Here is a 14,163-nt window from a genome sequence, read left to right on the forward strand (position 1 = left end):
TATATTAAGGTCATTTTTAAAATAAGGCATTCCTGAACAGTCATTTGGGAAGGTGTTTGGGAGCCAGAAGTATGAAAGAAAGCTTCATGAAGAATGGGCCATCTGGCATGTTTTGTCAGACAGGGTCCAATCAAGACAGCAAGTCAAGCTTGGAGTGAACCTAGCAAGTTTAATGTAAATAGATTAAATAGAAAAGGATTGGAGTAACAAAGGATTAGCTAGTAAGAAGCTGAGAGAACTCTAAATATCAGAATCGGGTATGAGGAGCAGCCACTACCCCTGGTGCTGATATGGAGTGCCCAAGGAAGAGGCTCCCCCACCCATCCCTAGGGTGAGAGCCAGCCTGCTTGGAGAGGGCACGCCCATGGCTTACTGAATGGCAGAGAATTTGGCTGTGGTGTGTTCTCAGAAGAACTTGGCAGGAAATTTTCCCTCCAAAATGTTTGGAAAAGGAGTTCATGGGCAAGTGTCTTATTAGATAGAGACCTTGCACACAACTATCCTAGGGAGTCACTGTGGGAAACTGCTGACTGCTATGTGCTGGAGGGGCCTGCTGAGGAGACACACCCCAGAACCCACAGGGGGAGCCCCTGACCAAGCTGCCTGTCCTCTTCCCTCTGCCCATAGGCCTTAACAGTTGTGATTTTACACCTGAAGTTTTTCACTTAAAACAAGTTGTTGCTCCTTGCTGATCTGACAGTGTGTATGTTAGTCTGCCACCCTATTTACACAGTTAACTGGGTAAGACTTAAAGAAGGCTCTGTTTACAATGAGTTCATTTACGTGAACTGTAAAAGCTCTTCAGAGACTGTTTCACTTTGTCTAACAGCTGTCTTCCATAGGGTTTTTAATCAACCCAAAATTTCTAGACCAGTGGATCACTACCATTAGATTGATGTACAAATGAAAAATCCAGAAAATAAACCCCATATCCTACCCTCCAGGAGAAAACAAAAATGCTCTTAAGAGGATCTTGAGGTCCAGGGGCGCCTGGGTGGCTCAGTCGGTTAAGCATCTTACTTCGGCTCAGGTCATGATCTCACGGTTTGTGGGTTTGTGAGTTCAAGCCCCGCGTCGGACTCTGTGCTGACTGCTTGGAGCCTGGAGCCTGCTTCAAATTCTGTATCTCCCTCTGTCTCTGACCCTTCCCTGCTCGTGCTCTGTCTCTCTTTTTGTCTCACAAATAAATAAACATTAAAAAAAAAATTTTTTTTTAAAAAGATCTTAAGGTAGAATGTTGAAATGTCTGTCTAGGCTACTTGGAGCCAGAGTGTGTAGGTAAACATCACTCTGACTCAGGACAAAAATGTTTTTGTATAAAGATAGCCTTACTCATAATAGCAAAAAAAAAAAAAAAAAAAAAAAAAAAAATGTTTTATAAAGCTTAGATACCATTTCAGAGCCGTGGTAGTGTCCTGTATGGAAGATTTGAGGAAAGTATATTTTCTTTTAATTGTCACAGCTTTACCAGTTTCTTTCAATAACTGCCACTGATTGTAAACTAATCTGGGGTGTCTAAATTTGGTTTTTGTCTTGCAATAGACTTAGTGGTCACATCTCATAATAGAACTTTTCAAATGATTGGAAAATTTGATGATTCTGTACCATAACCATGTGTCTGCATTCCCCAGTGTCGTTGCTGCTAGCCACATGTGGCTACTGAGCATTTGAAATGTGGCCAGTCCAAATTGAGATGTATTGTTAAGTTTGAAATAACACATTGGTTTTTAATGACCAAAAAAAGATGTAAATTACCTCTAATAATTTATGTTGATTACATAATGAAATAATATTTGGATGTAATGGGTTTATAAGTAAAATGTGTTAATTGATTTTATCTCACTTTATTTAATACAGATTCTAGAAAATTTACAGTTAACATAGATGATTTGCTTTATAATCCTGCTAACAGTGCTGCTCCTACTCTGCATGTATTATTGAATAATGCCTCCATCTTTTGGTAGATAACAGAAATGCACTAAAAAGAACAGTGATTCTCCAAGTATTAGTTATGAAAAATTTAATAGAATATGAATTCTATCTATCTGAAATGTTATTTAATTCATAACAGTTGTGTTAGAGGAAAAATAAAGGTGGTGGTCAATACAGTATGGAAATTAGGCAAGATGAAAATGCTAGCAGTTTTATGTGATGGGGCAAGAGCACAACAAATGACACTCTTCTAGTTATCATCATGGAGGAGGTTTCCATCAGAAGGTTATAACTCAGTCAGGATGGGAGTTATCATTAGTATCAGTCTTTTTAAATTTAGAAAGTTTAAGTTCGAAGAAATAAAATCAATTGTAAATGTTTTTAGATCTTTTTAAAGCAATTTAAAGTTTGCTTGTTACAGAGCAGTAAGTCTATAGAACTATTAAAATTATGCATTCTTTAATCTCATTCTTTTTCTTTAAAATGTATATATTTATAACATAATTTGCATATTTTATGCAAAGAATGTAAGGGGAATCTTCTGTTTTGTACGGCCCTTTAAATTCTGAGGTACCTAGAGCAATTTGGGGATAAAGCTTAATTGTGCTTATTTATTCTTGGATTAATTGTGAGATTTTATTACCTAAGCTGTGGCTAAAAATTTTGACCTTTTATGATTTAAAAATACCTTGACTTTTATAGTTTTGCCTAAAAGACTGTTTACCTCCATGCAGCTCATAGTAATTTAAAACTAAAAGTACACCCCCACAGAATAATTGACTATGAAAATAGAAACTGTGAAAAGTGCTTATGTTTTATCCTTTCAGAAGGGTAACAGGTAAGAAACATTTTCTTCATAAGAGACTGCTAATAGTATGCGTTAATAGAACCAAATTCTTTGTTTAAAGTTAGACTTAATTGCATTTAAAATTTGGGGTATCTGGGTTGCTTAGTTGGTTAGGCGTCCAACTTTGGCTCAGGTCATGATTTCCTGGTCCTTGGGTTCGAGCCCCATGCCTGACTCTGTGCAACGTATGCTTAATTAGAACAAGTAAAATAGGTCTATTCTACCTCACCTACTTCCCACTCCTCTTGAATTAAGCCTTTCTCCATATTTTCTGCATAATTTATTTAGCATCATATAGAGTTTGTGTTTTTAATAATTAAAAAAGGTCACACTCTGCACATTATTTTCTAGCTAGCTAATTTTACTTAACAATACAATGTGACCATCCTTCCAGCTTATTTTGATGAGAAATTTTACATACTATGGAAATTCTGTTTCTAGGTCTTTGCCTGTGCAATCAATGTTGCATAAGCATCTTTGTCCATGATTTCATATACTAGCTTTTTATTTCTGAAGTCATTAAAGAGTGTGTTGGTATTACTTTTAAATTTTCACGGATGATGCCAGATGACATTCCAAGAGTAATATTTGAGACTACACTTGTTTATTTCTCAGAATTCCATGTTTACCTATCTGATCGTTGAAAATTGGCAACTCCGTATTTTATTTTAAAAAAAAAATGTTTAATGTTTATTTTTGAGACAGAGACAGAGTGAGAATGAGCGAGGGGCAGAGAGAGAGGGAGACACAGAATCTGAAGCAGGCTCAGGCTCAGAGCTGTCAGCACAGAGCCCAGTGCGGAGCTGGAACTTAGGAACCCTGGGATCATGACCTGAGCCGAAGTCGGACACTTAACCCACTGAGCCAACCAGGCGCCTTGGCAACTCCTTATTTTAAATTGATGGTTTCCAGATTAGTAGCAGAGCTGAGCATCTTTTTATGAGATTATTGACCATAGTATTGCATCCTCGTAAATTGCCAGGTTAATTTCTGTTGCTCATTTTCTGTTATATTGTTCTTTTTCATTTTCCATCAGCTAGTAGTAGCTCTTTTGGTGAGTGTGTTGCAAATATAAATCTTTATATCTTTTCCTGTGCAATTAAACATTTTTAATTGGGGCGCCTGGTCAGTTTTTAATTTTAACATTTTTAATTGGGGCGCCTCAGCCAGTTGAGTGACCGACTTCGGCTCAGATCATGATCTCATAGTTTGTGAGTTTGAGCCCTGCATTGGGCTCTGTGCTGACAGCTCAGAGCCTGGAGCCTGCTTCAGATTCTGTGTCTCCTTCTCTCTCTGCCCCTACCCCACTCATGCTCTGTCTCTGTCTCAGAAATAAACATTAAAAAAATTTTTTTTTAATAATAAAAAAATAAAAATAAGACCATTTTTAATAGTGAAATATTTTCATCTTTATGGTTTTTGAATGTTTATCACATTTAGGGAGATCTCCCCCAATCTAAGATTGCACAGGTTTTATCTAGGAGTTTTACAGTTTTTAATGCTATTGGTGCTGGCATATTTTTTCCTTTTCATTTTCCTCTTTTTTTTTTTTTAATTTTATTTTTTACATTTATTTTTGAGAGACAGGGCAAGACCTAGCACGAGTGGGGGAGGGGCAGAGAGAGAGGAGGGACAAAGAATCCCAAGCAGGCTCCAGGGTCTGAGCTGTCAGCACAGAGCCCAACGCGGGGCTCAAACTCACGAACCAGGTGATCATGACCTGAGCCAAAGTCAGCTGCCCAACTGACTGAGCCACCCTGGCGCCCCTCATTTTCTTCTGATTGTAGAGGACATTGAGGAAAATAGTTGATTTTTTAAAATTGAAATGTAATTATAATTCTCTTTATATAATTTTTATAGTATTCTTTTATACTCACTAAAATTCTCCCCAATATTTCAAGCCTATCATCTATCTCATGATTATATCATCTGAGTCTTCAAAATAGTGGTAAATAACAATAGTATTGGCAGGTATCACTGTGTTGTTACTGATTTTGGTGTAAATACATTCAGCATTTCCCTATCTAATACGGTATTAGCTCTTGATTTTGGGAACTAGTCTCATAATTAATTGTATTTCCAGTATCTTTGCTTTATTGTGGTTTTTATTAGGAATGGCTGTTGCATGTTTTCACATGCCTGTTTGATAGTTTTTTCTTGTAATATTTAGATGTCATAATGAATTCTGTGATAAATTCCTAATGTTAAACTAGCCATATACTTGTGAAATAACCCTGCTGTGGTCATTGTAGAATAATCTTTTACTACATAGTACATCCCCTTAGCTAGTGTTTTATTTAGAATTTTTTCCTCCACTCATAATTGAAAATATTTATTGTTTTCTCTGTCCCATCATTGTCATGGTTTGGGTGTTAAGGTACTGTTAGCTTCAGATTGAATTTCTGATAGAATGTTGAAAATTTTTGAAATACACGGTATTTTTATGATACTGTTTTCTGTGTTACTAGATATGTTTGGAATTTTCCATAAAAAGTTTGAAGAAAATTAAGTTAGAGACTATTCTATTTCAGTGTGTGGTATAGAGTAAAGACACAAATTATTTGTTGCTATTACAACTGATAACATAATAAATATTGTTAAAATGTGTTCTTGGACAAAAAAACAAAAACAAAATGTGTTCTTGGACATGTATGTATTTCTCTAGGATAAACCTAGAAGTCAAATTGCAGGTTAATGCATGTTTGCATTTTCTGTTTTGATAAATGACTTCCATTTTGCCCTCAAGTAGTTATACTTATTTACACTTACTTTACCATCCTTGTATGAGTGTCTGTATCTCCATGTCCCTCCCTACAGTTGATGTTATTGTGAAAACTCTCATGAGAAGATGATTTCAAGTTACTTTAATGTGCGTTCTCCTAGTTACTTGTGAAGGTGAACGTATTTTCATGTTTATTGTTATTTGTATATTTCTTCTGAATTGTCCCTTCCTGCTACTCATTTTTTCCTCAGTTGTCTCTTTTAAACTGATTCATAGTTCCTTATATGTTCTAAATATCAAATTCTTGTATGTGTTGTTAGGTCAGTATATAAATCTTAATATTGAACTCATTACACATGTTCTTTCAAACTAAGAAATTTATTCAGTTTGAACTTTTTAGTTATTAAAAACCCCATTTCATTTGGTTCAACCAAAAAAATATATACTATATTTTAATTATTTGCATCCTTTTTAACTTCTTATGTAATCACTGCTGTTGATATATGAGGGATTTTGTGCCTTGAACTTTAACAGTCCTCTATTTTTGATGATACAGATTTTTAAGAAATATATTATGGTTTGGAGTTTGTTCCATCTGAAATTGTATTTTTGTCATTGATATGCATCCTAACATCATTCATTAAATAGCATGCTTTTTTCTGACAGCTTGGGGCTGCCACTTCATTAATAAATTTTACTACTGTGGATAGATTCCTCCATTTTCTATTTTGTTACTTTGATCTGTACTACTCTAGTTTTCATTATTAGGTTTTTATAGTATTTTGATAACTGTTAGAGTGTCATTGCTTTTCAAAGTTTGCTTGGCTGTTCTTACACTGTACTCCTACAAATGATTTCACAATCATCTTTATGCTTATAATTTTTTTCTTTTTTTTTAATTTTACCAATGTGTAGTCTCCGGAGCAGAGAGGAAGAGAGAATTTCTAAACCTGGGGCTGTCTCAACTCCTGTAAAGCATGCTGATGATCATACACCTAAAACAGAAGAAGTTGTAGTTGAAAGAAATGAGAAACAAGCACCCACTCTTCCAGGTAAGCCTAGCAAAATACTACATTCGGAAAACATTTGCAGTCAGACTAAATAAAATAATTGTCAGAATTTACAGAAGACTTAAAGATGCTTTCTTGAGTATGATGATTGTTATTTCTATTACTACTATTACTCCTACTTCTGCTACTACCTATGTTTGAATTTTTCTGCATTTGACTTCCAGAATATTCCTTATGGGTATAATGTTGGCATGAATCAGTAGGCTTTCATGAATTTTTTTAAAAAATTTCTGGATAGAAATTATTCATAGTTGGGGTGCCTGAGTGGCTCAGTCAGTTGAGTGTCCAACTCTTGATTTCAGCTCAGGTCATGATCCCAGGGTTGTGGGATCAAGCTCCGTATCGGGCTCCACGCTGAGCATGGAGCCTGCTTAGGATTCATTCTCTCTCTCTGCCCACCTCCCACATGCTTACTCTCTCTAAAATTTAAAAGAAAAAAATAAATAATTCATAGTTAACAACTATTCACAATTGAGTAAAGTTGTTCTCCAACACTTCTCATTTAGGAAAATTGGCATAAGTTTTTTTAAGTTATTTTGCCAATTAAAAATGTTTTCATAAGCACTGTAAGTTATACCCTGTGAAAACGTATGAGATCAGATATAAGAATCTGCAAGCCTCCTAGATCCATTTTCTTGAAAGGCTGGGAGATTTTGCTTCTCATGTCTCAGTTCCTTTGCTCAAATCTGTTTGCTCTGCTTGTTTAGTGGCAAAGAATGTGGTTATTTAAAAACAAATTTTACCACAGTGAAGAAAGATGGCTGCTTTGACAGTCTGAGAGAAATGTAGTGATTCTGTCTTGTTCTCCTTTTCCTCATCTACCTCTCCCCTCCTCCCCCAGAGGATTTTTCAGAACCTAACAGCATACTTTGTGTAAAGACATCAGAATTTGTAACTGTACTCTGTGCTTTAACATATATATAGTATATATGTTCCTTACCAATTTCTCTGAGCTTATATTTTGCTGATGAATTTTTACATGTGTTTTGTGGACTCTTTATTGTTTGAATATTTTCCTGACTGCTTACATTATTCTAGTTTTAATAAAATGATTCTTGCACGATTTTTAAATTTTCTTTCTTTTAGAACCAAAGCCTGTATACGCTCAAGTTGGACAGCCAGACGTGGATTTACCTGTCAGTCCATCTGATGGCGTCCTGCCTAATTCAACTCATGAAGATGGGATTCTGCGGTAATGTGATTTTAAACTTGTATTGTCTTCTCTGTCCATTATTCAGCATGATTTAAAGTGAAAATTCAGTTGCAGACCATATTTCATATCCTTTTTAAAATAGTGTGTACCACTTAATGCTATGGTTTTTTATTTTAAATTATTTGTATGACAGAGATTAGAGAATAAAAAAGAAACTTTTTGGATGTTGACTTTCTCACCACTGTCCGTGCCTAGTTTTCAGGTTGGGAATTACAAAAGTTAAAAATTGTTTTCTACTTAAACATCAAAAATTTTCACAAGCTTTCTAATGCCCTAGCATTTAAAAAAAACAAAAAACAAAGAAACAACAACAACAAAACAGTGTTTCTCCATTTTAACACTATTGACATTTTGGGTTGGGTACTTGTTTATTGTGGTAGACTGTCCTTCTCATTGTGGAATATTTAGCATCATCCCTGACCACTAGCTGCCAGTGGCACCTTCCAGTTGTGACAACCAAAAATATCTCTGGACATTGCCACATGGTTTCTGGGGGCAAAATCACCCTTGGTTGAGAACCTGTTCTCAACCTGTTAGCAACTCAAAAGTAAGTTTTTTATATTCCACACCTTTTATTGCTATATGTTTTATACTTTATGGGATTGAGATATAAATTTTATAACCAGATTGCAAACCATCATGATCACCAAATTAGTCTTTTGTTGCCTCTGTGGTAAAGGGGCATAATGTTAATAACTGAAAATAACCAAACTTTTTAAAGTGGGTTAGATCTAGACCCCTGCTCTCATCTGTTTTCTTTGCTAAAGGGAATTGGGTTGTCACTACAATACCTAGCTAGCTAGAGAGAAAACTCCTGAAATAGATGGGTATGACACAGATTAAAATTGTATATTGCTAATATCAGATAGCTGATAATTCAAAATACAGATTGTGAAGGAACAGTTTCCTTCTTTTTTCCTTCTTAAAAATTGCTTGGAAGCTTTTATAACTCTAAAGTTTAAGAAAAAGTAACGATGTGATTCCAGAGACCTATTTCCCAGGAGAGCCCTCAAGAACAGATACCAAAGAAGATTGAGGATGCGGGCAGGATTTGTAGTTGAGCCAGAAAACAGTTCATTCACATCCAGTGACTGGATTTGGGGCAGAAGTAGTTAATGGGTTTACCTTTTGTTATTGTTGCAAGAAGTTGATATAATGCAGATAAAACAGAGTATAAAATGTCAGTCCTATAGGCCACATGACAATGAGACTGGGCCTAAAGCTGTCCTCAAAAAAAAAAAAAAAGCTGTTCTTTAAAAAGGCCTATTTTGCTAAGGGATGCAGACTAAAAAAATCAATGATTTTTAGTTTTTGAGGCCTGTAGGTCAGTCTGTGTGATAAAAGAACTACCAGGGACCTGGAGTCTCAAGGACTTTGAGGAAGGGTTTCCAAAACCTCTCCTTACAATTGGTTTGGGAGAGGAGTCTATAAGCAGGCTCTGGACTCAACCTGGCAAAGTAGGATACCACCATGCCGGGTGATTGACATGGTCCACGATAATATTGGCTACTAGTTTCATGGAGGGACCAAGGGTGCCACCAGCCCTGGGAGTAAGTGACCTTATCTAACCTACAGGCTCTGATGTTTACATCTTAGTAAATGTTAGCTCCAGGTGAAGAAGTGGGATCAAGTGTGAATACCTTATAACATCTAAAACTTAAGGTGGTCTTTAGTTGGATTAAAAGAACTAGACTCCTCTCTCTTTCCTCAACTCATTCATTCATTGATTTGATTTGTATTTTTTACTTTCTATGAGTTTCTAACAATTTTTTCATTGTTAATGAATTAAAAGAAAGGGACTTTTTCTATCCTTCATGTCAGAATAGGTAATAGAATTGTGTGTCTTCTTGACTAGAAATTGTGAGAAAGTTCTAGAAACCTAGCTGGGTAATTTGTATTTAATTACCCTACAGGGTAGTTTGTAATTATGATCTGTTTCTGCCCACTCATTCTTCTAAGACATCCTTTAGTCTTTGTTTCAGGAATATCATGGTGATGGTACACTGATGATAAAAGAATGTGCATACATTTATTCCTTCCCATTCTCTCTCGTAAGAAAAGGGCAGAGATTGAGTATGGGGCTAATCCAGAAAGGCTGATTGATGATAAGATTTTTATTTAAAATCCAGAGAGGCTGCAGAGTAAGTGATCTGTATGAACTCAGAGTCTACCAACTGCAAAGTTTAAAAACCATTATCTATTGGATGTAAAGATCACAATGCTTGGAGCCTCATTTTGATTCCCTGGTATTAGGAAAATTTGTCAATTTGTGCTTCAGTTTCTACCTTTGTAAAACAGTACTTTTCAGTTATTCCATAGAGATGATATGAATGAATTGGGGTGGAAAAAAATGGAAGTTTTTTGTTTTTTTTGTTTTTTTGTTTTTTTTTTTACCATTGTGAATGTACCATGTATATCCAAGACTTTGAGTTGGGAAAACATTGTTTTTATAAACTAGTTTTAGAAATTAGTTGTAAAGCAGTAATTGCATATTAAATTCAGATATTTTAAAACTTATTAATCAGAGAATAAAAGAAAGTACCATTAAATCTGACTTGGAATTCTAGCACTAAATTGTATTCAGTAAATTAGTGGTATGAGGGAAATTTCAGAAATGATCGTCCTTTGTTTCATTCTAAATATAGTTCTCATTGTATCAGTTTACTATAACTTTTCAAGCTTCTCTTAACCATTTCAAATGAAATATTTGTTTTAACAGGCCCAGCATGAAATTGGTAAAATTCAGAAAAGGAGATAGTGTGGGTCTGCGGCTGGCTGGTGGAAATGATGTTGGAATATTTGTAGCTGGTGTTCTAGAAGATAGCCCTGCAGCCAAAGAAGGCTTAGAAGAGGGTGATCAAATTCTCAGGGTATGTTGGTATATCAGAAATGTGATTTGAAAGTACTTAGATCTTTAGAGAAAGACCTCAAACACAGCAAACCTATTATAATTCAGTTGTAATCTTCTGTCACAGCCTACTGAACCAGACAACCATTCAGATGAATCGTCAAGTCTTGGTTTTACTGGCCTCATCCCTTCCCATTGCTGCATTCGTTCTTGTTGACTGCTGTGTTATGTGTTACTACACAGTGTGATGCTCTGGTTTCATTTAAATCTCTGGCGTTCATTGAACCTACCAAAAAAAAAAAAAAAAAAGGTCTTAGATCCCTATACCAAGTAGTCATTTTAAGTTCAACTAGACCTTCAGGTAGGCAAGACTGTCATGGGCCACAACTTGCCATCTGTCGTTTCTCTCCCATGGGATCAGTCCTTGCCCCAGTCCTCTGGGGCCTTCTTCACCCCGGTGTGATGGCTTATGTGCAGGGAGATGGGATTTCCGTCAGGCAAATGTGTAAGCTGCCCTGGCTCCAAAGCTTCATGGCCCACAAGAGACAGGACCAGTTACAGGAGTCAGAAAGTCCACTTCAGACGTGGTCTTTTCTTCTGTTGTTGTTGTTTTTCTGTCTTTTCTATAAGCAATGCTATCTAGTCACATAGGACCATCCATGTCTGTCTCTTCTTAAAACATCCAAACTTCATGACAGATAAACTATGTCCCATTTTAACAAAAAGATCATATCTATTAAATGTGAATTCCTATTTGCTCCACCTCTCCACCTCATATTGTCATCACCACCCCTATTCTGCTCTCTTCCTGCATTCAGGCTACCTCCTGGCCATGTGCTGGATTCAGTCTCCTGCTCAGAATCTTTCTGCTTGTTCATGTTTTTCTCTTTCCCTCTCCCCCGCCTCTTCATTTATTCTGTACTGTCTTCTTTCTCTCCTTTTGCTGTTGAACTTGTCAGTATGGTGGAGTCCCTTCCCTGCTTTGTTTTCAGTCATTGCTGTCATAAAATTTTATAATTTGGCTTCTACCTTAACCACTGCTGAATCTGAATTTTCATAAGCCATCATTGACCTAATGGCATCCTCAGTTCTCATTTTCCTTTATTTCTTAGCAGGGTTTTGACTATCTTAAGTGCTTTCATGAAGTGCTTTCTTCCTTGGATTCTATAACATTGCCATTCTGATACTCCTTTAATCTTTTAAATTCTTTTCCCAACCATCTTTAATGGTTCTTCTAAAACTTGGGGAATATAAGCAGCTCTGTGCTTCTCTCTTGCTACTACGCAGTCTCCATCTTGGGTTTGATGACTCATGTCAGCAGCCCACTCTCGGAATCTTCACTTTGAGCTCTTGCCTGAGTTTCCTCACACTGGGCCAGCTGCCCATGGCCATTTTCCTCCTCTACTTTGTCTTCCTTTCCCTCCAAACTTAGCATAAAATCAAGGTATGATCTTTGACTTACTGGTTTCCATCTCACAGTGTACTTTGATTCTTCCTGGTGATATTTACATTTTGCTCAGACACATCGTGGATAATAATGTTCACTGTATTAAAGAAATTAAACAGACCTATCTCTTATCTACTGCATATCCTATTTGAAATAATCAGGGCATACATACATCATTTTATTTTATTTTATGTTATGTTATTTTATTTTTTAAAAGCTCTTTCTTAATTTTATTTTTTAAGTAAGCTGTGTCCCCAACATGGTGCTTGAGCTTACAACGTTGAGATCAGGAGTCACGTTGCTCTACCAACAGAGCCAGCCAGGCACCCCTACATACATCATTTTTAATTTATTTCCTAAGAGTTTGCTCTTGTTTTGTATCATAAAAGTAGCGCATGTTAATATTTTTTAATCTGGAAAATTTTCAAAACGTAAAAAGGAGAAAATCTATCTGTAATCCTGCATGCACTTAGTAACATCATTTTGATATGTGTCCTTTGGTTCTTAAGAGCTTCAAGTATAAGTAAATATTGACTTGGCAAACCTTGACTTACATCATACAAAAACTCTTACAGAGATGCCACAATGTATGCACTTATTTTTTTTTTTACCTCATTTCCTTCTGATTTCTTTTTCAGAGACTATTAAAAAGTAGGATTCTATTATACATTCACAGAATTTTAAAAAATCCTTTTTTATTGAGGTATATTGGTATACAACATTATAACTTACAAAAATTTAAAGCCAGAGAGTTGTCTTTTTTGGTCTAAATTGGTTAGATTTTGCAGTAGATGATCTTTAATGTCAGCATGCATTGTGGCTTTTCTTTAAATGAATTTACACCTTCACTCAATTTACTTGGTTTCTACTTATTTTAAAGTAAAGTATATTAATTTCTTCCAAAGGAAAATCATTTTTTCCCTCTTAAAGATGTGATATTTTCAAATTAGCTGAAGTCTGAAAACACTTGTTCTCTATGTAGAGAAGTATTTTCATAATTTTAAAATACAACCAAGAGTAATTTATGAAATACATTTTAACAGGTAAACAATGTAGATTTCACAAACATCATAAGAGAAGAAGCCGTTCTTTTCCTGCTCGACCTCCCTAAAGGAGAAGAAGTGACCATACTGGCTCAGAAGAAGAAAGATGGTGAGATATTGCCTGAAAATGGAGAAAATCTGTACAATTTTGAGAAATTAAATAGGGACTTGAATTTCCATTTTTTAATAAATCACTCAGAGTTGAGTGATAAATGAATTTGTTAATGTCAGAGGGAGTTTAAATCACTTAGGGGCACATAGTGTTACATTATGCTTATTTGAAAGTGTGATAATACCACCAGCCTTTCTGGCATTCTAATTTAGATAGAATGCTGTCCAGACCTTCACATGGCATAGAAAAATCCTGGTTTTTATTAGCCATCAGAACCATGCAGAAGCATATGGTTAGCTTCCAAAGTTTTTACTGATGTTTTCTAAGCAATACATTTTTGTTAGCATTAATTAAAGACAATGGCTAATTGTCTTTGATTAAGCAAATACACTTTTCACTTAAAACAGGATTTCTCCACCTCAGCACTGCTGTCACTTTGGGCCAAATAATTGTTTTTGTGGGAGCTGACCCATTCATTGTAGTATGTTTAGAAATGTCCCTGGCTTCTATCCACTAGATGCCAGTTGCACACATACCAAATCAAAAATGTCTCCAGATATTGCCAAATATCCCCTGGGAGAGCAGAGTTACCATTATTTGAGAACCATTTATTTAGAAAATGTGAATATCTGTAATAATTTGCAGCAAAATTAAGTTAGATGACTTAAATAGAGAGCACATGTGTGGTTTTGGACAAGTTGCTTGATCTTGCATTACTCAGGCAAGAGCTCGAGTTTCTGCATTACTTTCCTTATCTGCAAAATGGAGATGCTAACATAAGCATTCCTGTTTCATGAGGTCATGGTGATATACATGAGCTAGAATACTTAATACAGCACCTCATAGTAAGAATTCAACATATGTTGAGGGCTATTTTTATTATTACCAATAGCATCTTCACATAATCTGTTCTTTTCAGATTAATTTAT

The 14,163-nt window shown here is 35.6% G+C and overlaps 1 protein-coding gene across 32 annotated transcripts in view; it reads left to right on the forward strand.

Moving 5' to 3' along the window:
• Positions 1-14,163, forward strand: part of TJP1 (tight junction protein 1) — a 373,407-nt gene that overhangs the window by 328,740 nt on the left and 30,504 nt on the right. For all 32 annotated transcript variants that reach the window (XM_045448821.1, XM_045448822.1, XM_045448824.1 and 29 more), the window contains 4 exons: positions 6,417-6,553; positions 7,658-7,763; positions 10,504-10,654; positions 13,123-13,231. In XM_045448821.1, the coding sequence (XP_045304777.1) occupies positions 6,417-6,553; positions 7,658-7,763; positions 10,504-10,654; positions 13,123-13,231 (503 nt within the window). The remainder of the gene's footprint in view (positions 1-6,416; positions 6,554-7,657; positions 7,764-10,503; positions 10,655-13,122; positions 13,232-14,163) is intronic.

Source organism: Leopardus geoffroyi, chromosome B3 (assembly GCF_018350155.1).
Source record: "Leopardus geoffroyi isolate Oge1 chromosome B3, O.geoffroyi_Oge1_pat1.0, whole genome shotgun sequence".
NCBI lineage: Eukaryota > Metazoa > Chordata > Mammalia > Carnivora > Felidae > Leopardus > Leopardus geoffroyi.